The sequence below is a fragment of the Meriones unguiculatus genome, chromosome 3, assembly GCF_030254825.1.
Source record: "Meriones unguiculatus strain TT.TT164.6M chromosome 3, Bangor_MerUng_6.1, whole genome shotgun sequence".
Taxonomy (NCBI): domain Eukaryota; kingdom Metazoa; phylum Chordata; class Mammalia; order Rodentia; family Muridae; genus Meriones; species Meriones unguiculatus.
Window position 1 is genome coordinate 28923624 of NC_083351.1, and position 25497 is coordinate 28949120.

Here is a 25497-nt window from a genome sequence, read left to right on the forward strand (position 1 = left end):
TTAACATACTGAACACTCCTGGAGGTCTTGGGTTAAAGATAAGTCAGCATTTCTTTTGATCTTTCTTCCTTTCTTTACGGGCATGGGTAGGTACCACACCTATTCAAACCTTTCTGGAAAATGCAGTTGACTTTTGCAGAAATATACTTTTGAAACAACTGCATCAGGATAGAGAAAGCAGGATAGCATTCCTTGCTGTTTGAGGGGAAAGGTATTTCAAGCATTATGATTTCCTTGCCAAGTGTGTTCATTCTCTTTCCTGGGAGGAGTGGAGCTGGGAAATGCTTCCAGCAGAACTCCCCTTTCCTTGTTCCGTAGCTTATTTTTGTTTTAATTTGGCTTCGCACAGAGGGTTTCTAGAGGAGGAAAGTGTCTTCTCCATATTAAAGCAAGCATTTCCTGCCACTTGGTGACTGCATTTTCTCTTTTTGATCACATTTGGGGACTGGTGCTGCTCTTTTGATGTGTCACTGTTTCATTGCTTGTTGATGCTGCTTTTACTTGACACTTGACTGAAGTGGATTTCTTTGAAGAGTCAGTTATGCGATGCTTTGCTGGAAGCTGTCATGGGAGAGGGAATCACCTGGGCTGTTTGCTTTGTGAAGACATTCATGTTGCAGGTGATAGGAGATTTTCCCTGGTCAGATCTAATCTTTATTAAGTTTGTTGGTAACCACATTTTGTCATTCCTTGTAGTTACATAAGCATAACCATGTCCCCATCTCAAAGCTATTGCAGGTTTCCATTCTGTTGTCAACATATCCTTATAGTGTATTTGTTGACCTGGTTCTTCAGTTTTTTTTCTATAACCCGGTGTCTCTCAGCTGCTGTTGTTTCTTTTTCACCAATATTAAGAAAGTTTAAAGCACTGTTTAGTCTGTTCCTAGGGTTTTGTTTTTTCTCTTTTTCTTTAATAAGCATCTCTTTTAAGGTATGATTGGCTCTTTCTACAACTGCTTGTCCTGTAGGATTATGAGGTGTACCTATAATATGCTTTATATTGTAATATACAAAGAATTGTTTCATCTTATTGAATACATATGCAATAGCATTGTCAGTCTTAATTTGTGCAGGTCGCTCATAACTTGACTCTGCTGGTCCCAAATCCACCTTACTTTCTCAGGTGTTTCTTTTATTCTCTACCACTACATTAGTACTCTTTGGGTTTAATGTGATCTTCTCTGTTCTACTCCTTTCATTGTGTGCTTTGCACTGGGTTATTTCACAAGTTCCATTGCCTTTAGCCTGTATCATCCCTTCAGGGCATACCTAGGAGAGATTGCTGCCAGCAAGCAACTGTATTAAAGTACAGATGAGAACTACATGTAATTGAAGGAACTAGAGGTTTTGTATGACTTTTTCTTAAATGCTTCACAGTTCTTTCCTGTTGATCAGTCTTAAAAAACTTAGAGGAGATTTGTGCTGTCCATGTGTACGCTGTAGTTTAGACAAAGCCATTCTTTCTTTCAAGGAGAATTGGAATGCTTGCTCATTTAAAATTGTGATTCCTCCCCACCCACCCCAGATATCAGGCAAGTGTCTCAGTATCGTCTCACAATCTTGACTGAGCTATGAAGTTTTATTTGTAAGATATGTGTGTATATGCCAGGCATGATGGCGCATGCCTGTAATTCCAGCATTCAGGGAGGCAGAAGCAGAGGCAGGAGGATCTCTGTGAGTTGGAGGCCAGCCTGGTCTACAAAGTGAGTCCAGGACAGCCAAGGCTACACAGAGAAACCTTGTATAAAAACAAAACAGAAAACAAACAAACAAAAAAAACCCAAACATATATGTGTATAAATATGTATATTTATGTGTAAATTTTCCTTTTAGGTTAAAAAGGAAAATGAAGTACATTCTAGTTACTGGTGGTGTTATATCAGGAATTGGAAAAGGAGTCATTGCCAGCAGTGTGGGCACAATACTCAAGTCATGTGGCTTACATGTAACATCAATTAAAATTGATCCCTATATTAACATTGATGCAGGAACATTCTCTCCTTACGAACATGGTAAGAAAACTGCATTTTTTTCTCTCTTATTTAAATAGTAATTGTGACTGTGGGAGAGCATGCTAGCTTTTGGAGATTAGGTGTATATCTTGCATAACTTGCACTTCTTGTTTTCCAGAATGATCTTTAGTGTGTCAGAATGATACTTTTTCTCCCTTGGATTAAGTAAGAGGAAGCAGCTATCTTAATTGTAACTTAATTGTTTAGAATCCTAGGGTTTCTATAATAGATGTGAAATAAGGGTTTGAGATAAGGGTAGTGGCAGCTGAACAAAAGTTTATCATTTTATTTGAAAAATGGAGCATATTTGAGAAGATGGAATATGCTGTTTTGTGGCCCCAGTCTTTAGAAATTGCATGGGTAAATAGATTTTGGCCCTGTCACGACAAGTGTCTTTCAAACAGAGAGGGCTGTTTTGGAGGGATCAAACAACAGATAGATGCCAGACTTTAAGGATGGGTAAGCTTGGGATTCTGTGTTGTTGTTTTTTTTGTTTTTGTTTTTGTTTTTTTTCCTACTGGAGTTTGAATAATATTTATAATGAGGATCTTTTGAAGTGAATGAAAGTTGAAACTGTGAAGAAGGTTAGAAGATAGCATTTTACTTCTTTGTTGCTGAATTCTTTTTTTGTTTTGTTTTGTTTTTCTAGACAGGATTTCTTTGTGTAGCCTTGGCTGTCCTAGAACTAGCTCTGTAGATGAGGCTGGCCTTGAGCTCACAGTAATCTGCCCCCCTCTGCAAGTGCTGGGACTAAAGGTGTGCACCATCTCTGCCCAGCTCTGAATTCTTATTTATGGTGTGATAAATGAGTGGCATATCCAGCATTCTTTGTAATTTGAGAAGCATTGTTAAAACATACCTTAAAGCTGGGTCTGGTTTTGAGTAATAATCTTAGCACTTAGGAGGCTGAGACAGGAGGATGGCAAGTTTTCGGCCGGCCTGAACTATTAGTGAGCTCAAGGCCAACTTTGGCTATACAGTGAATTTAAGACCAGCTTGGGCTACACAGTTCAAGGCTAGCTAGTGTTTCATAGCAAGACCCTGTCATAAAAACATAATTCTAAGCCTTTGGGCTTTCAAGTTTTAAAAGTTTCTAAATATTCACTTTCTGGTGTTGAAGGAAAAATGTGTAAGGATATATACTGCCATTAGTAATAAGTAGTGTCAGAAGGTCAATATACTAAATGGATTTTTTTGTTGTTACTCAATTAGTTCTAGGGGATTGAACCCAGGGCTTTGTGCATGCTAGCACTTGCACTCCCACCTTTGGAGGAACCTTAATAGAAAGTTCTTAGCAGAAGATGGGTTCTCTCTCTGAAGGGGGATATAAGACAGTTTTCCTTTCCATTTTGATGGTAGGAATGAATCATTCTAGGCAGCATTTCCACCATGAAATTGCAAAGAATAAATGTATAACAAAGGAATGGAGCAACCTGAGCTGCTGAATAACTACTTAGAATGAAAGTGTAGCTCAGAAGCTGGCATTTAAACGCAGTAGCACTTTTCTGTGTGTATGTCATAGGGATTTCAAATCATCCTGCTTCTGTTCTTGAACATTTTCTGCTCGAGTAGGTCTATTGCTCAAGATGCTTTTATTACTGTAAAGTTTCTTCACCTACTGCCTTCATGGTTGGGCTTTTTCCTCCCTTCCATGCTGTTTAACTGTCCTGATAAAGAATGAATTCAGGCTGGAAGCATTCTCTTTAGGAGAATAATTGGTAATTTTTTTGTGACATTTAATATTCTAGAAATGATGTTCTTGTTTTGTAATCAGGTTATGCTTACTTTGTTCCATCTGAATGTTTATATTTTGAGATTGAAATTGCACCATGGCAAATGAGTTTTTCATTTCCTTCATCGTTCTCATGTTTACTCTTCACTGCAGGAGAAGTCTTTGTGCTGGATGATGGTGGAGAAGTAGACCTTGACTTGGGAAATTATGAGCGGTTCCTTGATATCCGTCTTACCAAGGACAATAATCTGACCACAGGGAAGATATATCAGTATGTCATTAATAAGGAGCGCAAAGGAGATTACTTGGGAAAAACTGTCCAGGGTAAGATCAACCTTTAAGGAATAAATTATTAGTCACTTTAATTTCTTTTGAGTATCAAAATTTATTTTTATGTGATTTCAGTATTTTGTCAAAAGTATTAATACCAAAATATCCTTTCAGGTGAAAATTTAGAAGTGCATGAATAATCAGTATGATTGTTTATTAATCTCAATAAACAATTGGAGAAAGCTGCTGTTGTTCTAGTAATAGCATTCGTTTTGTCAGTCCAGCATGACAGCATGGTTAAAGTCCAGTGAGCTGTTGCTTTTACATGCTGAGCAGTGAAGGCAGTCTGATTGGGGCATTATAGGAGGTGGCTTGTGTAAGTGATGAGGAAATAAGCTTCCATTGCATATGTTGGTTTTCAGGTGTTTTATCTGTGTCATGTGGGCTAGTGGGAGTCTGAGAAGTGGGCTTCTGGGCCCTCTTGAGCTTCTACCAGCTCAGCTGACATCTGTTGACTCTTCTGGGATTTTCTGTAGTCATTTGGGGAAAGTGTTCTGCTTTGAAAAGGTGACATTGGGACACCATTGGTCTAATGGAATGATAGTATGCTAGTTTGGGCCATTGCTTTCCTGTTAGTTATAAGGGCAAATTTGCATTTTGCCTTTGCCTTTGCTGCACTGAGAGCTAAGGTTCAGCCTTACACCTGGCTCTGACATGGGGCTGCCCTGGCCAGATTCTAGCTTAATCATTTCATAATTTGGGGCTTAGCTCTGTTACTTACTAGCCCTCTGAACACCTTTTCTGTAAAATGGAGGTGGTAAAGCCTTCGGCTTCTTGAGTTGTTAAGGGTTAAAGGACTGCATCAGTATGCTGCTGCTACACCTTACTGACACATAGAGGGGTCTGTTGTGAATTAAGGTTACATCAGTTGTGCAGTTTGTTGTTCTGGTGCACTTGTTCTTGTTCTTCTGTTCATCATCATAAAATGTTCATTGAATACTCATGTGGTCAGACCCTTACTGGTGCTCAGCATATATGGTGAAGAGATCATTGAGGTCACTGTCCTCATGTTAGTTGGCTATAGGACAGACAGAAAACAAATTAAATGAGATGTCTGATAGGAGGTGTGTAGGAAATAAAGAGCAAGGCCAGAAAACATGACTGGGAAAGCCATTCCGGATAGGTGGTTGGACCTCCAAGAGACAGCTTGAGCTTAGGAGCCAGTCAGGAGTGAAGGAGGCCATAGGTACAAAGGCCCCAGACCACAGGGATCTGTGGGCAAGAACTAGAGGGGAGACTGCCGTGGCTGATACTCTACAGTCTGGAGCAACAGAGCAGTCATCCAGTGGCTCTTGTGTCAGCCTTTCACTGAGTACTAAAGAGTTTAAACTTGAGTGGTGAATTCTGATTATTGTAGATCACTTGGCTGCTCCATGTGACCCAGATAATGGCTGTCTGTGCAAGAGCACTGCTGCTTAATCCTAGATCATTTCAAACACACACCTTTGTCCTTTAGGAACTTGCAGTCTTGAGTCCAACAACTGATTCTCAAGTGTCCCACAGTAGCTGGTTGTTCCTGAGTCCTGGATGCACAGCTCTCTTATAGGATCCTTAGAAGTAGGGGTAGCCTCTACTCAATAGATGAAGACGCAAAGTGTAAAAAGAAAGAGGTAGTTTCTGCCTCTGTCTCTCTTTTTCTTTCTTCCTTTCTTTGTTTTTGTTTGTTTGTTTGCTTTTTGAAACAGGGTTTCTCTGTGTGGCCCTGGCTGTCCTGGACTTGCTTTGTAGACCAAGCCTCAAACTCACAGAGATCTACTCACCTCTGCCTCCTGAGTGCTGGGATTAAAGGCGTGCACCATTGCACCCAGCAAGAAGGAATTTTTTTTTAAGATTTATTTATTTATTATGTATACAGTGTTCTACCTGCATGTACACCTGCACCCCAGAAGAGGGCACTAGATTCATAGATAGTTGTGAGCCACCATGTGGTTGCTGGGAATTGAACTCAGGACCTTTGGAACAGCAGACGGTGCTCTTAACCTCTGAGCCATCTCTCCAGCCCAATTTTTTATTTTTATATCCTATTAAATCAGTGAGCCACAGTTAGTGGGTGGTGAACTGGGGCATGACCCTATATGCTGTGCTTCTCATCACTCTGCTGTGTTGTTAGGTGTCTGGTGGTGAATTATCTATACTTTGATAAACTAGAAACAAATGGCACAGGGTTCTAGCAGTTCATTGGCTCCTATAAAGCACTCAGGTATGTTGTACCCACTGCAGCCTCAGCTGGGAACAACAGGGTGGTCACATGATCACCTTGTGTCTATGTGTGGCATAGCACAGCTGTTCTGAGGTGCTTACGGAGCCACTCTTGGCTTTGTTCTTTTCACTGGCTTCTAGCAACAGCCTAGAAATCTGGAAAGAAGGTCGAGGGAAGTGTGAGCCCAAAGATTTATTGAGTCATTTAAAGGCACTTCCTTCAAAAGTATTTTTATGACACTGTTACTTATTTAGGCCAAAAAGTATACCTTATTGTTTGTTTATCTAGGCAAAAAAGTTTATCGGTTTGTTTTAGCAGTTAATGTATTAAATGCTGATTGACAGACAAAGTTTAAGTTATAGGTTTCTTTTCTCTTTCTCAGTTGTCCCTCACATCACAGATGCAATCCAGGAGTGGGTGATGAGACAGGCGTTAATACCTGTAGACGAAGATGGCTTAGAACCTCAAGTGTGTGTTATTGAGGTTTGTATGATTCTTGCCTGTAAGAACAGTTCAGTCATTCCTCTCCTTAGCTACCAGTAGGACCATACCTAGTGAAAACCTATCCTTCCATTCCTGTCCATGCAGTGTTCAGCAGTAGGTGGAATGGTTCTTAGGGGAAGCAGCTTTCTCCAACGATGCCCTCTTCAGTGTGTGCTGGACCATTTAACACTGACTCAGAGTGGCAGGATACATTTTTGTCCCTTTCCTGATGCTGGCAGCCCTTTGCTTACCTCTGGCAGAGTTCATCCCCCTAGCTTCCTTTTTGTTTCTGTTCTGCTGTCTCTTCATTCCAGAGTTGGAGCTCAGAAGTCCCAGCAGTTTGTTATAATTGGTGGGTTTTACTAGAAAAGTTATTTATACTTAACTAAGGAAACACATCTAGATTTCACTCTTGTCTGTCACTCCCCCACTTCTTTCCATCCATCCATCCATCTATCCTATGTGACTCTAAAGTGAAACTCTAAAGTGAATTAAAAGAATTATGGTCTTGTTCTTGGGATTTTTGTTTTTGTTTTTTGAGACAGGTTTTCTGTGTGTATAGCCTTGGCTGTTCTAGAATTAGCTCTATAGACCAGGCTGGTCTCAAACTCATAGAGATCCATCTGCCTCAGCCTTCTAAATGCAGGGATTAAGAGTGGGCAAATGCTTCCCTTTCTGCCCCCGCCCCTGGCTCCTGGTACTTTTTCTTTTTTTTTTTTTTTCTTTCCCCTTTTTGGTTTTTGGAAACCCGGTTTCTCTGTGTAACAGCTCTGGCTGGCCTGGACTTGCTTTGTAGACCAGGCTAGCCTTGAACTATCACAGAGCCTCTGTCTCCTGAGTGCTGAGCATAAAAGTATGCGTCACCACTCCCAGCTTCTGGTACCTTTCAAACACCAACATTTTCCTAAAATGCTGTGACAATATCTGCAGTATTCTAGGAGTAATCAGGAGATTTTTTAACAGCATCAACTTTGAGCACACAGCAGTGTCCAAAGACTGATGTCCTCTTCTGCAAGGCAAGGAGTTTGCAGGCACACTGTAACTGGGTACTGAATTGAGGGATAGCACATAATAGAGATTCAGTGTTAACCTCTGAGACTGTGTGTCCTTTCAGCTTGGTGGCACAGTGGGAGACATTGAAAGCATGCCCTTCATTGAGGCCTTCCGTCAGTTCCAGTTCAAGGTCAAGAGGGAGAACTTTTGTAATATCCATGTCAGTCTTGTTCCTCAGGTAAGGCATGCAGTTTGGCTTTAATAGCTTTCAATATGGAGGTCCAGGAAATAGGAAATAAAGAACTTCTGTGAGTTTGTTACAATCACATGTTTTACATTTATTTATTTGGTCTGTTTGTGTCAGGGGAGGTGGAAAGCATACATATTCATACCTGCTGAGCCTTCTTGCCAGTCCATGATATGAAAGATTAAATGGAAAACATTTAAAAAATGAATCAGGACAGTTGTAATTAAAGCTGGTAGATTGAACATGTATGTTTATCTTTACTCTCTGTCAAAATCAGTGAAATAATTTTCTAGAAGAGAAATTCAAAAAAGATAAGTAGCATGGAGAAGAGTTGGTGGTAATAAAAACAAAGCACACTCAAAAAGCACACTGACACATAGAAACCAAAGGAGCAGCCAAGAGTGCTCTAGGCCAGAGCAGCAGGGGAAGCTGTGAAGTCTTTTTTTGTCCTGTGAACCCTCCAGAGGCTCAGAGTGGGCAGTGGGAAGATCTCAGGCTCTTCTGGGAGTAGGATAAAGATAAGGGCTCACTATAACTGCTGCTTTAGAAGAGATGAACTTTTTACCTGTTTGCTTATGTGTGCAGTCAGGCATCTGTCTCTTTCTTGCTATAAGATATAGCCCTGGAGGCGGGGGGTGGCCAGAGGTTAAGAGCACTGGCTGCTCTTGTAGAAGTCCTGAGTTCAATTCCCAGCAATCACATGGTGGCTCACAACCATCTGTAATAAAGTCTGGTGCCCTCTTCTGGTGTGCAAGTACACATGCAGTCAGAACATTGTAAATAATAAATAAATCTTAAATAAAACAAGCCATCTTCAAAAAAAAAGCTCGATAGCCCTGGAGAGGTTTTCTTGACAAGCAGACACTATGGAGGTTGAGAGCAGTGAAACTGGCATGCTATGTGGCCAAGATGGCTTGCTGTTTTCTACCTGTTGGTTTCCAGAGTCTTCAGAGGCAGGCTTGACTCCTCCATGTGGGAAGTCTGAGACTTATGTTTCGCCTAGAAGACACTGCCCTAAGGCTCCCCAAATGCTGTCTTTCATAGGGAACTACTAGTTTGCTTTTAGAAGCAGCCCGCCAGTGACTGCATGTGCTCAGCAGGAACTGGACAGTGTAATATAGGAACATAACTGAATTGACAGGCAAGAATTGAAGTTAAGAATTGGATAAACAGATGAAAGTAAGAAGGAGAGAAGCTGAGAAAATACCCAGGAAGTAAGGCAGAGACAGAAAATAGGAGAGAAGAGGTAAGAAAGTTAGAGAATTGGTCCAGATGTGTTATATAGCACAGGATATCTTGAAAATTAGAACAAAGAAATGAGGCCTGAAGAACAGGTTTTCAGGTTGTAGCTGAGGCCAAGGGGTACTTATTGGCTATTTTTAAAAATAGGCTTGTCTGATGGAAATAAAGCTATATTCCTTGGTTGATGTGTCATCTAGGGCTGCTTTTATACTGAAACAACAAAGTTGAATATATATGACAAAACATATGGTCCATAAAGTTCAAAATAATAAAAATCAGAAATAATAATAGGGGCTTTTGAGGTAGACAACATGTCATAATGTAGCAGATTGGCCTGCATTCACTGTGTAGTCTGCGCTGTTGGCCTTGAACTTTTATCAGTCTTCCTGCCTCAGTTTCCTATTGTGCATGAGCCATGATGTAAGGCTGAAACCTAAGATAGTTATTATGGGCCTTCTTTGCAGAGTTTTCTGAATTCTTATCTAAACAAGGAAACTTAAAGACACAGTTTCCAGATTGAAAGAGCCCATTGAGGGTTTACTATGTTGGATATAAAATGGCCAGCACTGAGGTTCATAACTCAGAGTACAGAATAATGGAGCAGAAGGTCTCAAGGCCCTAAGTAGGCGGGCGGGGGGCGGGGTGGGGGGGGTGGGGGTGGGGAATCAAAGGTCAGTATGGCAAAACTAGGAGCCAGAGGAAAGGGAAGCCATGGCATTAAACATTCTGAGGCAGTGGTTCTCAACTTCCCAATGCTGCAACCCTTTAATAAAGTTCCTCATGTATTGTGGTGACCCTCAACCATAAAATTATTTTCATTGCTACTTCAAACCGTAATTTTGTTACTGTTATGAATCGTAATGTAAATATCTGTTTTCTGATGGTCTTAGGTGAAACCTGTGATTAGGTTGCAACCCACAGGTTGAGAACCACTAAAGGAAGAGTCTAAACTCTAAACCCAGCAGATTTCTCTTAAGTGTGGGAAGGCGATAAAGATAATTTACTTTAGACAAAAGTACGGCACATGGCTTATCTAATCAGGTCTTTAGATACTCGAAAGTGTGCACAGCTGAATGGGATGGTGTCATGGCTCAGGAAGGAGAGAACTTAGCAGAGCCCGCCTTAGATGAATGCTGAGAAGTAGCAGTGAAGAGCGGCAGAAGACCTGAGTTAGCATGGATTGGAGTCATCTCAGTGGTAGCTTTTGTCCTTAGTGTGGGCTGAGCCCTGGTTCAGTTGTGCCTCAAATATAGCTATAAACAAAGCCATTATCTGTAGGGTTCGGAGAAATGGAGGACATGTAATACTGTCTGTTAAGCCAAACCCCATAGAACCAGTAGACTCTAAAATATGTGCATGTGTGCCTTCACTACAAATCAAGGCTGACCTGTACAGCCAAATTCTCCATTCAGAGGTGTAGGGAGAAGTCATAGAGAATTGAGCCACTTCATTTTTTTTTTTTTAAACAGCCCAGTTCAACAGGGGAACAGAAGACAAAACCTACCCAGAACAGTGTTCGGGAGCTTAGAGGACTCGGGCTTTCTCCAGACTTGGTAAGATTTCCTAAGTGTCTGTTTTGGTGTCATCTCTCACCTCTGATTAAAATCTGGCCTCTCTGGCAGGATGGAATTTGTCAGCTTGTGTTTGATGGTGGAACAAATAGTGTTTTGAATGGGTCTGGAGTTTGTGATTTTCTTGCTGGCATATGTGAAGCCTTGTACTTCCCATGTCTTGCTTCTTACAGTCCTAAATTCCTTTCAAGAACATTAAAGAGGAGGAAAACCAATTAGTTAGCTCTTGTAGTTTACTTATTTCCCCTTTGTTGTCTCTCATAATCTCCTTGGGATGTAGGAATTTTGGTGTAAAAACAGATAGTGTTATAGATAGGATCGTGTGCACTGTGCTTAGAGCCGACATTTTCATTTGGGAGATAGAAAATGACTGTGGGCCACAACTGGATTAACTACGCAAGAGCTGAGTAATCCATTTCAAACCATACAAGGTGATAAGTACTTAAGTAGTCCAAGAAAATTATCATCTGAGGCTGAGAGAGAATTGGCTCTGATAGAAAAGAAACTACAAGACTCACGTGTGGATTGCTTGGATCCAAAGCTGGATTGTATTATTTTGTCTTCTACTTATTCTCCCATGGGAATTCTTATACAAAGAAAAGATAATATCTTTGAATGGGTATTTTTAAGCACATAAACAGTAAAAAATTAAAGACCTATGTAGAAAAGATTCTGAACTGATTCTGAAAGGAAAAATGAGACTTTGCTAACCAGCAGGAATAAGCCCAACAGAAACTGTTGTACCTTTTACTAATGCTGAAATTGTCTCATTATGGACAGAAAATGAACACTGGCAAAGAGCCTGCAGTAATTTTTTGGGAGAGATTACCAACAAATATCCTAAAAGAAGAGACTTCAATTTATAAAAAGAATTACTTGGATTCTCCTTCATATAGTAAAAAGGACACCAATTTCTGGAGCACCTACATATTTACCAAATAAATCAGGAAAGGCACGTTTATAAGTCAGGAAATTTACGTAAAGTGGTTTAGACCCCACTTTATGATTCAGTTCAAAAATCAGAATTGTATGCCATTCATATAGTATTATGTGATTTTCATGACTGTTAACATTGACTAACTCGCAATATGCAGAAAGAGTTGTTTTACATATTGAAACTGCTGGGTTTATTCCAGATGATTCAGAACTAACTTCACTATCTAGTCAACTACAGCAAGTAATAAGAAATAGAAATAATCCATTGTATATAACACATATCAAATCTCACACAGGTCTACTAGGCCCTCCAGCACAAAGTAATGATGAAATTATCAGCTGTTACTAGGAAATGTGCTAGAAGCCTCAGAATTTCATAAACACCATGTTAACAACAAAGGTTTGAAGAAAGATTTTTCTATCACTTGGCAACAAGGCAATGTCCTACTTGTTCTCTGCATACTCAAACTCCATTACCTGCAGGAAGTAACACAAAGGGTACCCAAAGAATTGAAGTTTGGCAAATGGATGTGTTTTGTTTTGCATAGTTTGGAAAATTAAAGTATGTGTATCATATCATAGCTACATAATCAGGATTTCAATGGGCAACTGCTTAAAGTTCTTAAAAGGCTGATTCTATGATTACACAATTATTAGAAGTTATGGCTATTATGGGAATACCTGTACAGATTAAGACTGACAATTCTCCAGCATGTTTCTAGTAAAATGAAACAGGTTTTTTTTTTTTTTTTGCATATTATAACATAAAGCATATTATAGGTATATCACATAATCCTGCAGGGTAAGCAATTACAGAAAGATCTACTCAACACTTTAAGATATGCTTAATAAACAGAAAGGGGTAATAAAGACCCCGAGAGATAGATTACACAGTACTTTATTAACTTTAAATTTTTAAGTGCTTATGAAAAAGGAACAACAGCTGCTGAGAGAACAAGCTATACATAGGTGAAAGCAGAATGAGCCAGAAAATAAGGAGCCAGGAAATGAGAGCAGATTGCTGGAGTTAGTTTGAGGCCAAGCAGACCAATTCAGAGGCCGAGAGAAAAGGCAGGCTGAATAAGTCAGCTGGGAGAGAAGTTTGAGTCAGAATAGCAGAGTTACACCAGTGAGCACACAGCAAGAACAAGGAAGGGTGAGCTTATTAAGCACTAAGTTTCAGAGGCTGAAAACATTCTAGGCCTAGGTTAGATTGGAGGCTAGAAGTTTCTAGGACTAGGCCTAGATTAACAGATGGAGGCAGTGAGCCTCTGTATCAGGCAAATAAAAGTTCCTTTTACAGGGCAGCCAAGTCTACACTGAGGAAACCTGTGTCGAAACAAAACCACCAAAAAACAAACAAACAAACAAAGCCCAAAACGGAAACAACAACAACAAAAAAACCCTGACATTTTCATCTCTTATTTTAATTCCAGTTGTGGAGAAGCCCTGCTTTGACATTTCCTTCTGCTCAGAGTCCCTTGTTTTCTTAATTGTTAGGTGGTGTGCAGGTGCTCAAATCCTCTTGATACGTCTGTGAAAGAGAAAATATCAATGTTCTGCCATGTGGAACCTGAACAAGTAAGTAAAATTTCAGCTCTGGAAATGGCTTTTTACTTCTAATTGCCTAAAGCCTGGACTAGGATCCACTTTCCAAGACTTGTTATGTCATAATTAAGAGACAGAAGACTTTCCTTTAGATCTTAACACAACTTTTCCTCTTTTCTCCCATCTCTTGTTCTTATGCTGTCTGGGGTCAGTGTCTATGTCTCTAGGGTCCTACTGTATTTCTGGTATCCCAAGACCTTGTCAAGTTCTTTGACCATTGAGCTATCTCCAACTGGGTTGTTTTTCCCCCCTTAGTTTTGGAAGCAAAGTCTTACTTCGTAGTTGATTCGGTCTTTCAAAGTGCTGGGATTGCAGGTGTGTCCTCCCATCCTAGCTATTGCTTTGGTTCTGCTCTTGGTAGTTCCTGTTTAGCAGACAGAGGAACCTGTTTCTGTTGGCCCAGCATCTCTTGTTCTTTTTATCATTAAGGGTTTAGCTAGGACACAGTGTTACCAACAGTGTTCGGGTCTGGGCTAGGTTTTTGGCTTCTTATCCACAGAATTGAAAAAATATCTCAGAATAAACCAAGCTAACTTCAGAGCAAAGTGTTTAAAGACCGACTGTGAGTCATATGAGTCAGAGTACTCAGGGACCCAGTTACTGTTCAGAACTTCCTTGTATAGAGTTCAAGATAAGGAGAAGTTAGACCTAAAGGGTATAATTTGGATTGATAGATTAGGTCATATGTTTTTTTTTTGTTTGTTTGTTTGTTTTTTAGTGTACATGTCTTTTCCCACAATGCATCTGATTTTAAATATATGCATATCCAATTACACCGAGTCATAAGATGGTAAATAGATTCTCCTAAAAAGATTGATGGAGAATACAGTTTTGCCTCACTTGAGCATGTACACCCAAAACCAGTTTAGTCCAGATCAGCTTTTATTTCTCATACCTTGATAATTGGAAATTATTATTTTTTTTTTTACTACAAACTGTCTCAATATGATTGTTTCACTTCACTGGCAGAGACATTTCTTAGATGATACTACATGTAGCTTGGTACAGGTTGGGGGTTGGGGGAATCTGAGGTTGGAAGGTGCAATGTTTGAAGATGCATAATATATGCAAGTGAAGGAACAAGGTTGCTGAGCATGGCATTAAAGGCAAAATCTCAGGGGCTGTTGTACATAACCCCAAAGCAAATGTGGGGCCTTGTGTTTGCTTGCCTAAGTACTTATGCAGAGCTTTTACCACACCCTTCTTAATCCTCAGGGCCAATCACTTCTGTCTCTGGGCTGCTTGCATCTCTCAGATATGCTGGTTGTGAGCCTGTCTTGTGCACCTTGATGTGTACACATGCATGTGCAATCCATTTTATGTTTCTGTAACCTAGTATCAGGATGCTGCGGCTCCCACATGCATTTTAGTCTGTTACTGTGTTAACAGATCCTGTGATATCTAAGTATGGTGCTTATTTATGGAAACACTAGTGGACATAAATATGGCATTGGCCAGTGTTTTTTTTGTTTTTTGTTTTTTTTTTAATTTATGGCCAGGTGGTGATGGCACATGCCTTTAATCCCAGTACTTTGGAGGCAGAGACAGGCAGTTGTCTGAATTTGAGGTCAGCTTGGTCTACATAGTGAGTTCCAGGATGATTAAGGTTACACAGAGAAACTCTGTCTTGAACCCCCCCCCCCAAAAAAAAAGATTATGTGTATGAGTGTTTGACCTGCATGTATATCTGTGCATAAGGTGGCTGTGAGTGTTGGGACTTGAAGCTAGGTCCCCTGGGAGAACAGCCAGTGTTTTGTTTTGTTTTTTTTTTTTTTTTAGATTTTATTTATTTATTTTATGCATATTAGTGTTCTATCTGCATGTGCACCTGCAGGCCAGAAGAGGGCAGTAGAGGGTATAGATGGTTGTGAGCCACCATGTGGTTGCTGGGAATTGAACTCAGGACCCTGGAAGAGCAGACAGTGCTCTTAACTGCTGAGCCATTTCTCCAGCCCCAGCTAGTGTTCTTAACAGTTGAGCCATGTCTTTAGCCCCAGCTTTTCATTCTTACAAGCAAAATCCCGAGGCAACTAATTAATAAAGAAAGGTTTATTATAGTTTGGAGACTGAAAGTCTTAAGTAGCATAGTACAGATTCTGGGAAGGTCCCATGGTGGTAGGTGGTGTGTGGGGGGTGGAAAGATGAATTTTCCAGCCTGGCTGCAGAGAGATGGAGGGACTAGGTTTCTTTTGGGAATTCCAAGGGTTATAGGAAGAGTGTCTTAATTCTTTCTAAGGGCAGGATTCCAAATGTCTCAAGGACCTCCTACGTTTGCTCTTAAGAGTTCCCCAGCACCTTCCAGTTATGCCAGTGTAGGCCTGACCCTTCAGGCACATTGGTGCTTGAGGGGCTCCAAACCATGTGGAAACCATAGCACAAAGAATTGCCTGAAGGAGAGCAGAAGAAAGATGTAGGCAAGGAGTTTGCAGATGCGAGTATGTAGAGTTTTACTGCTCCATGACTGAGGGTCAGGAGAGGTGGGAACAGCAAGACAGGAACCTTAAAGTGAGAGCAGCCCACTTAATGAAACTGGGAGGAGACTTCGGTAAAGGGGGCAGTTCAGATCATTGGCCTGGCATTGGCATGCATGGTGCTACAGGAAATTTCCTTGATCTTTACAGAGGACTTCTCCATGAGGACTCAGGCCTTGGGGTAAAGGCTGGGGTCAGGCTCCTTGCGTGATTCCTAAGCCGGGGTTCTCCTTCCATACTCAACCCATGGAACACAGAATGATTTTCATTTTTTCACAGGGGCCCTTTATCATGTACTTTATTTCAGGTATTTCTGTCTCCACAAGTGAAGGGGGGGATTCCTTTTTTATTTATTTTTTTTTTAGTTTTGCAGAATTGACTTTCATAAGAATTATTCTCATTCTGGGCTATGATGGTGCATGCCTTTAATCCCAGCACTCAAGGGGCAGAGGCAGGAGGATCTCTCTGAGTTTGAGGCCAGTCTGGTATACAGAGTGAGTTCCAGGACAGCCAAGGCTACACAGAGAAACCTTGTCTTGAAAAACCAAGCCAAACCAAATAAATCTCTGGGTGTGGTGGTATATGCCTTTAATCCTAGCATTTGGGATGCAGAAGCAGATACATCTCTCTGAGTTGAGACCAGCCTGGTCTACATAGCTAATTCTAGAACAGCCAAAATGAAACAAAAACAAAAAACAAAAAATGTGGAAAAACAAAAACAAAAAAACAAAACAAAACCAAGAGCTATGAAAACTCCTCACTGTTAAATGCTGTGATAAGTATTCCCATGTTTATAACAGATGTGGATTTCAGATCTTTTACCTATTTTAAACATTAGATTGTTTTTCAAATTCTAAGAGGTTAGTCTGAATGTAGTCTTTTTGTCAGGTATGTGATTTGCGGTTTTTTTTCTCAGCCTCTGTCATCTTTTTATGCTCTTAAAGGATCACAAAAGATTTTAAATGTTCAGTGTTTTCTTTTGTGGGTTGTGCTGCTTTTTGGTTATTTAAGAACTCTGATTAATCATTATCATAAAGATTTTTCTCAATTTTCTGGAAAGGTTTATATCATACCAGATCCATCTTGAGTTGGTGTTTGTGTAGTGTTAGATAAGATATGAAAAACCATCTTTTTGTGTATGTATATCCAGGTATGTAGCCCTGTTTGTTGAAAGGGCTATCATGATAATCATTTTTTGCATTGTATATAAGATTTGCTTCATAAACTTTAGATTTATGTATGACCTCATAACTTTTGTTACTATAGTGAATATTTTCAGAAATTGTATTTTTGATTAGAAATGGTCCACATGTAAGGCACCCTGATTATTTCTTTTGATCTGTAGTCTAGCATTCTACTAAAATTGTTAGATACAGTTATCTGTAATTCTCTTGTCTTTTATGGGCGCACATGGGCAGTAGTGACACATGGATATAGTACAAGTTGCTTTTTTTTTCTTCAGTGTATGAGAGCTCTATCTGCATGTACACCTGCATGCCAGAAGAGGGCATCAGATCCCAGTATAGATGGTTGTGAGCCACCATGTGGTTGCTGAGTATTGAACTTAAGACCTCTAGAAGAGCAGACAATGAGTGCTCTTAACCGCTGAGCCATCTCTCCAGCCCCCGCTTTTGGGTTTTAAAATCATATTGTGTTCTTTGTCTGACCCCCCATAATGGGTGACAGTTCCTGCACCTGAATTGTGACAGGGTTCCTCCTTCTGGTTCTTTTTTAGTTCCCTAGACTTTTAATGATAAGCAGGAGTATTAAGTGTCAGACTATGGTTGTTTTATATTTTCAGAGTTTCCTTAGTCTTAATTTACCTAAATTTTTTATTATGAACAGGTTCTGAATTTCAATAGTCTGTATCCATAGAGATGATCTTATTTTTCTCCTTTTTAATGTGCTCATGTGACATGTTCCATTGTTACTCTTATTATTGGCACATCCCATTATACAGAAGGATGGGTTTCTTTATAACATTTCCGTAAGTGTATATCATGAACTTTGAATTAATTAATGTTTTTTGAGATAGGGTTTCTCTGTGTAGCCCTGGCTGTCCTGGAACTCACTCTGTAAATCAGGCTGCCCTCAAACTCAAAGATCCTCCATCTGCCTCCTAAGTATAAGGATTAAAGGCATGTGCTACTACTGCCTAGCCTGAATTCCCCTCCTTTTTTTAACTTTCTTGTTTCCCCACTTCCTGTGGTCTTCGACCTTTCCCTACTAGGTGAGCCCCTTCTACTTTCATGTGCCGTATCTACTTTTATTTTTTATTTCTGTATCTGTTTTAAAATCCGGATTCCTCATGGGAGAATAGCCAAATTCTACCTAAAGATGGCAGTGGATTTCAAATTTGGCTGCACACTGAAATGAGTGGGGAGCCTCCCACCTCCAGAGATTCGGACCTAAGTGGCTGTAGATACAGCATAGATTAGGAATTTTTACAAACTCCCTCAGAGATTGTCCTGTACAGTTGGGTTTGAGAATTGTTGATTTAAGCTATCTATAGATCCAGGAACAGGTCCTCTGTGAGCATATTTTTGCTGTTTTAAGATAAGTATTATGAGATAGCCTAAGCTGGCCTCTAACTTATGCTTCCCGTCTTAGCCTCCTGAGTGCAGGAATTATAAGTATGTACCACCACATCTACCTCTTTTCAAAAGGATCTTTAAAAAAAAAAAAACCTTTAAAAGGATTTTTGCATGTATTTAGCTTAGCCACTTATTTTCTGTTCTTGAGTCAGTTGTGGAGGTTTATCTTTTTCTAGAAATCATCTCCCCCCTCCCCAAATTGAAGGCATATAGCTGTAACCCCAGTTATTTGTTCTTATTAAATCACTGTTGTTTAACAGGTGATCTGTGTCCATGATGTTTCTTCCATCTACCGGGTACCCTTGTTGTTGGAAGAGCAAGGGGTTGTAGACTACTTTCTGCGGAGACTTGATCTTCCTATTGAGAGACAGTCACGGAAAATGCTGATGAAGTGGAAGGAGATGGCGGACAGGTTTGCCTCCTCATATGTAGCTGGGCATGCATGCCTTAATCTTTTGTAGGGCCACCACCATGTTGTAATGCTGTGTTAGTGCTGCTGGTAGAAAAGGTGCTCATGGGAAGAGATGTTTAGAAGGTTAACAAATACGGGTTTATAACCATCATGCGGTCACAGTACAGAGGAGGAGGCCTGGCCAGGCTGGGCCTCTTCCCAGACCTCTGGGCAGTAAGTTCAGATTACAGCATTGTGCTGTACTATGTCATCAGCTCAACAGCACAGAGCGGGGTACACACATTCCCAGAGCCCACACGAATGCTGGCCTTGACTGCATTGTTTCTGTCCTGTCCCTGATATCTGAGATGTGTTTGGGAACATTCCATTCACTCAGCCAGAAAGGGCTGAGCAGGGGTGGACTATTGCCAACTTGTCCTGAAGCTCTGAGGTTGTCTCATTTCTAAGATACTTACTTATGCCCTAGAGCAGGGTGACCCAACTATAGTTGGAAAGTCACTGTGATGTAAGTGCACACAGAGGGCGCAGAGCGCTCATTCTGTTGTCTTTGATAACTGCTTTTACTCTTGACAGTTTCCTTTTTGGGTTTTGGCCATTATGTAGATATCTTTTGTGTCCATTAACATGTAGCTATAAAAATGGCCTGTAGTTTTTAATGGTTGTTTTTATAAAACATGAAACATTGTCAGTCTGTTATTATGCCTTAAAATGGAAATTCTTAATGAGTATGGACATTTTTTCCATGACTATACCATAATTTGACTTATCACATTAACTCTTATGAATTATTTGTTTAGTTGATTAATTTTTTATGACATTTATTTTATGTTTGTGTGCTTGAGTGTGTGTATGGCTACAGTGTATATGTGGAGGTCAGAGGACAACTTGTGGGGATCTGGTTTTCCTTTCTACCGTGGGTTCAGGCTTTTGTAGAAGGTGCTTTTACCCACTAAGCCATCATTAGCTTCAAATCCCACTCTCTCTGCAGAGCCTGCCCTGTTATCTAAGGCTCCTGTTTATTGTTCTGTGTATAGTATTGAGGTGATAGTCTCTGATTATCGTCTCTGCAGGCATGTTTCCTCCTGCAGAAATTATTTCAGTCTCATGATGGTGTAGACATTACAAGTAACTGTCTTAACTCTTATTTGCTAGATATGATCGCTTGCTGGAGACCTGCTCTATTGCTCTTGTAGGCAAATACACCAAATTCTCAGACTCGTACGCCTCTGTCATTAAAGCTCTAGAGCATTCTGCACTGGCTATTAACCATAAGTTGGAGATCAAGGTAAGGAAGGGTGGTATAGGTATAACCAAGGAATAAATGGAGACTGCTTGTGTGTGTATGTGTTTTAAACATTTAAAAATTTTTATTTGGTGTAGGTATATGTGGGTCCATGTGTGTGTGCCATGCACACATGTGGAAAAGACAACTTGTGGAAATAAGTTTTTTTCTTCTTTAATGTGGATTCTAGGAATTAAAATAGGTTGTCAGGCTTGACAAATGCCTTTACCCACCGAGTCATCTCAAACACTCAAGCCTTGTGATCTGGTAGATGCTCCATGCTTACTTGCCTTATGGCTTTTGGACCTCAGCATTCATTTTTAGGGATAAGAAAGATTTATACTGGCTCTTCACTCCAAGGAGACACTAGAATATTTTCCAGAAATAATGAAAGGGCCTTTGTGTGTGGATCTGATTGTCAGTTCCTGTGGAATGGGAGGGCCTGGTGGACATAGGTATAGCATAGCTGATGGCTTTGCTTAAGACCCCTTTCCCAATAGCTGCTCTGGTATGTCAGTACGTGTTCTTGTCAAGTGTCATGGTTAAGGGCACAGACTACAGAGTAGGTGGCCAGGCCTCAGGTACTGGCTTTGTTGCCCAAGTGCTCTGTAATCTTGTATATCTTAACCTCATGCCTCAGTTTCCTTTAAAAAGTTGATTGTGATAGCCTTTCCTCCTGTAGTTCAGAACTAAATGGTGTATTAGGAACTGCTCAGAGTGAGTCTGCCATTTAGTAACTGCTGGGTGAAGTCACTGCCTTTGGAAGTTAGCTGAGCTTTTGCTCCTATTGCACTGCCTGGAACTTTTCAGGAGATAGAGGAGAGGATAGTGGGAGGTTGGTGCCCAGGGGCCCATGTAGCTGTCCTCACAGTCAGTGATATGGGTTGCCTCCTGCTTCTCTACACAATTCTGTGATAACTGAGTTACTGTGTGCTGGCAGATAGGTAACCTGGTGTATGTGTTAAGAAATGGAGGAGCCCATTTTACTACCTTGACTCATTGTTTTGTTTTGTTTTGTTTTCCTAGTTCTTTCCATCATTGATTTATTTATTTGAAGTTAGCATGTGGCCACCTTGTGTTCAGTGGTGGAGGTTGAGGGAAGAATATACTGGGGCCCTCAGACAGAGAACCCCTAAGAAAGAGCTCCACTGGCCTTAGCAGATACATGATAGAGGGAAACTTCTCAGGGAAGGCCCTGGGGGAAGGAAGGGTATCCACAGGCCTGGGGATAAAAAAACGGCTGGGAATTCAGTGTCAACTGCAAAGGGTCTGTATAGAGTGCTGAGGACATGAACTGGGTCAACTTAGATTTTACCTTGAGGTTTGGAGAAGTAACTGCAAGGTATTAGACTGGGGAGATTAGGAACAGCAGCAGAAAGAACCTTATTTTAAAAATAGGCAAAGGATTTGAAGAGAGGATTCTACAAGGAATAAACCAAATATAATCTGAGCGGTTTTTAGGTCAAGCAATTTGGGATCAAGGCAGGATCAAAACTTCAAGGTCATTTTCAACTCCATTGTATTAGAATCTAATACTGCTAAAATGCTCACATTTTACTGTTTATAAGTCATACTTTGATAGGCGTTTAAATCCAGCCTAAGATATATGAGACCTGTCTCTAAAAGAAAGGGGGTCAGGAAGGAAGGAAATGTGAAATAAGATGCTTGTGAAGAGATGTGTGGCACTATCACAGAAATAACTGCAAACAAATCCCAGTAGACTGGCAGCATATCCCCAGAAGGTGGCTGAGAGGACAGGTACCTCGTGCTTTGCTGCCAGGAAAGCATGTTAATAGTGCACTGCTTTAGAAAGCCGTTTGACAGTTTCATATAAAATAATGGCATGGCTTTATGCTTTCACACTCAGTTATTTATTCAAGAGAAGGAGAAATGTTTTGGGCTGAGGAGGTAGCTCAGTTGGTAAGAGTACTTACCTAGAATTCAGTGAAACTCTGACTTCAGTTCCAAGCACTTCATAAAAGTGGGCATGGTGCTGCATGCCTGTAATTTCAGCACTTGGGAAGTAGAGGCAGGAGGGTTAGAAGTTCATTGTTATTCTCAGCCTCCAGTAAGAGAGGTGGAGGCTAGCCTAGGTTATATGTTTAAAAAAACGGAAGCAAAACAAGCCAAACCTAAAATAAAACAAACAACCAAAAAAACAACAGAAAATTATTTTTAACAAATGGATATAGACATACCACCTCATTTGGAAACAACCCAAATGTCTATAGTAGGTCCGTGTGATATATTTATGTGGTGGAAATTGATTCAGAAACAAGCATCTTATAATGCAGAAGCATGGATGGTCGGACAGTCTGAGCAAAAGAAGCCAGGCTCAAGACTGTAGGTGTGTGGCTCATGTACACGGAGTTCTAGAAGAGGCAAGGCCAGTCTGTGATGGCAGAATCAGCCCTGTGGTTGTCTAGAATTGAAGCAGGAAGCAGCTGTCCATAGGGAGAAAGGGTTTTTTGGAACAATGGTACTGTGTCTTTGGGTGGTATACATCTTCATGGGGTGCCTTCTGTCTTCAGGGTGCATTCTGTCTTCATGGGGTGCATCTGTCTCATGGGTTATGTCTTAGTCAGGGTCACTGCTGCTGTGAAGACAACATGATCAAAACAACTTGGGGAGGAAAGAGTTTATTCAGGAAAGAGTTTATTCACTGTCACATCACAGTTCATCATCAAAGGAATTCAAGACAGGAACTCAAGTAGGGAAGGAACCTGGAAGCAGGAATTGATGTTGAGGCCATGGAGGGATGTTGCTTACTGGCTTGTCCATCCTGGTTTTTTATATAGAACCCAGGACCACCAGCCCAGGGGTAGTACCACCCATAATGGGCTGGGCCTTCCCCCATTAATCACTAATCATGGAAATGCCTCACAGGCTTGCCTACAGCCTGATTTTTTTTTTTAAATAATTTTATTTAATTTTATTTTATGTGCATTAGTGTGAAGGTGTCAGATCCCTTAGAATTGTCATTACAGACAGTTGTGAGCTGCCATGTGGGTGCTGGGAACTGAACCTGGGTCCTTTGGAAGAGCAGACAGTGCTCTTAACCACTGAGCCATCTCTCCAGCCCCCAGCCTGATTTTTTTCCTTTTTTTTTCTTTTTATTATTATTGTTTTCTTTTTATACTTTGTTCACTTTGTATCCCCCCCATAAACCTCTCCCTTCTCCTCTCCTGATCTCATCCTCCCTCCCCCTTCTTCATGCATGCCCCTCTCCAAATCCACTGATAGCAGCCTGATTTTAAGAAGACATTTTTCTCAAATGAGGCTTCCTCCTCTCTGATGACTCTAGTTTGTGCCAAGTTGATATAAAACTAGCCAGTATAGGGTACATTGGACAACTAATCCTAGAATGTTTGTATCTTGTTTATAAGTCATATTCTGATTCAGATGGACAAAAAAGGGAAAACTTACATGGAGGTGGCCTGGGAGAGTGTCATTCGAACAGAAAATAGAGTTTCCTCCAGTGGCTTACTTGTAAGAAGATCTAAACACTCTGGATGGAGTGGGTAGAACTGGACTTGAAGATTAGGTAATTGTAAAGGGGATTCTTAGTTAAAATATTTAATTTTATTAAATAATATTAAGTTATTGAATTTAATTATGTTGTCACTTTAAAACTGAAATGAAGAGAGATGGAACACTGATAATGTTGTTTGAAAGTTGAGAGTATGGTTGGATTCATAAGCTGCCGTTTGTCTCTCTGCCTTCGTGCACCAGTACATCGATTCCACAGATCTGGAGCCCAGCACCCTGCAGGAGGAGCCTGTGCGCTACCATGAGGCATGGCAGAAGCTCTGCAGTGCTCAGTAAGTAGCCTTCTCTGCCACAGTGCTTGTGCCAATGAACATGGGCCTGTGCTTTCAGTGCTGAGGTCATTTGCCTGTTAGTGTCTCTTGATGATTAGATTGCATAGTAAAGGGTGTAAGTTTTTAAAGAAAAAAAGTACGGCTCACCATTATAGTTGGGTCTGAAGAAAACATTCTCATTTCATTGATTCTTGTTATGTATCTCATCATGAGGCTTAAATATTTTCATCCAGATCACTCGAGTAGCCATCAGTTGGATGTCATACGTTGTTTTCGTAGCTGCTGCTAATGCCACTACTACCATTTTGAGATGTTGAGGATCAAATCTAAGGCCAGGGGCTAGCAAGTGCTCTACCGCTAAACCACATCCTCAGATCTTTTTTTTTTTTCTTTTTCTTTTGTTTTTTGAGGCATGGTTTCTCTGGCCTCAAACTCAAGAGATCCATCTGCTTCTGCCTACCAAGTGCTGGGATGTGTTACCAAGCCCAGTTAGATTTTTCTTAAAATAGTAAAAGCTAACAAGCTGTTTCTGCTGAGATCCGCGGTCAGTGTGGCACACTGCTGAGGAGAAAGAACCCTCACAAAAACTGAGAGGAGCCCTGGAATCAGGAGGAAACTGATTCCACCTGGAACACATCCAGAGTCTGGTCCTTTGGAGGCTCAGGCAGGAGGATTGTGAGTTTGAAGCCGGCTTGGGCTCTCCTGGAAGATCCGCCTCAGAAGAAAGTATGCATAGGGAACTCGGGGCAAGGGTAGTGTAACTGTGTCATGATAGACTGCTGTTTGTCCCTGTGACAGGGCCCATGTCCTTGTTGGCATTAAATTCATTGTATTCCCAAGCACAGAAAGTGCACCCTCAGTTTTTCAGTTCCAGTCCCAGTCCCTTGGGACTGAGCGAGAATGGAAACGAGCTTATGGCCTCAGTGTCATGGCCATGACTTCTTTGGTATGACTGAGAACTGGATTAGTGGAAAAGGGAAGTTGTTTCATGGTCTCTCTCCAGTGGAGTGCTGGTTCCAGGAGGATTTGGTGTTCGGGGAACAGAAGGAAAAATTCAAGCAATTGCCTGGGCTCGGAAACAGAAGAAGCCTTTTTTGGGTAAGGAGTTCTGCTCTGCCCTCTTCTCTCCGAACAAAGAATGAAGAAAGTAACAGTGAATCAAGACATGCACAGGAAAGGAATTTTCTGGGAGAAACTCAATTACATTTATTTATGTATATGTGTGTAGGTGCATACCATGGCATACATGTAGAGTCAGAGGGCAACTTGCCTAGGATGTGTCCTCTCCTACCATTTGTGTCCCAGGAATTGAACTTAGGTTATTCAGGCTTCGTGGCAAGCACCTTTACCTACTGAGCCATCTGACTGGCCCTTAGATTCACAATACAGAAAGTTTATGAGCTGCATATAAATGACAAGGAATTTTGAGAAAGTGGACTGTCAGGTAGGAAATACTGTTTGCATATAAGGCTGGGCTTTGTGTTCTCTTCACTTGGCAAACCAGCCAGCAACTGGCCAAGTCATTTTGGATGCTGCAGTTTTCAACTTGATCAATTTGTAAAT

At 40.8% G+C, this 25497-nt stretch overlaps 1 protein-coding gene across 2 annotated transcripts in view; it reads left to right on the forward strand.

Annotated features, from left to right (window-relative positions):
- Ctps1 (CTP synthase 1) overlaps positions 1-25497 on the forward strand; it is a 33012-nt gene that overhangs the window by 1724 nt on the left and 5791 nt on the right. For both annotated transcript variants that reach the window (XM_021639482.2, XM_060379686.1), the window contains exons 2-11: positions 1834-2012; positions 3898-4068; positions 6657-6757; positions 7872-7988; positions 10709-10792; positions 13247-13327; positions 18680-18831; positions 19984-20116; positions 23846-23934; positions 24938-25032. In XM_021639482.2, coding sequence (XP_021495157.1) covers positions 1847-2012; positions 3898-4068; positions 6657-6757; positions 7872-7988; positions 10709-10792; positions 13247-13327; positions 18680-18831; positions 19984-20116; positions 23846-23934; positions 24938-25032 — 1189 coding nt within the window. In that variant the 5' untranslated portion in view covers positions 1834-1846. The remainder of the gene's footprint in view (positions 1-1833; positions 2013-3897; positions 4069-6656; positions 6758-7871; positions 7989-10708; positions 10793-13246; positions 13328-18679; positions 18832-19983; positions 20117-23845; positions 23935-24937; positions 25033-25497) is intronic.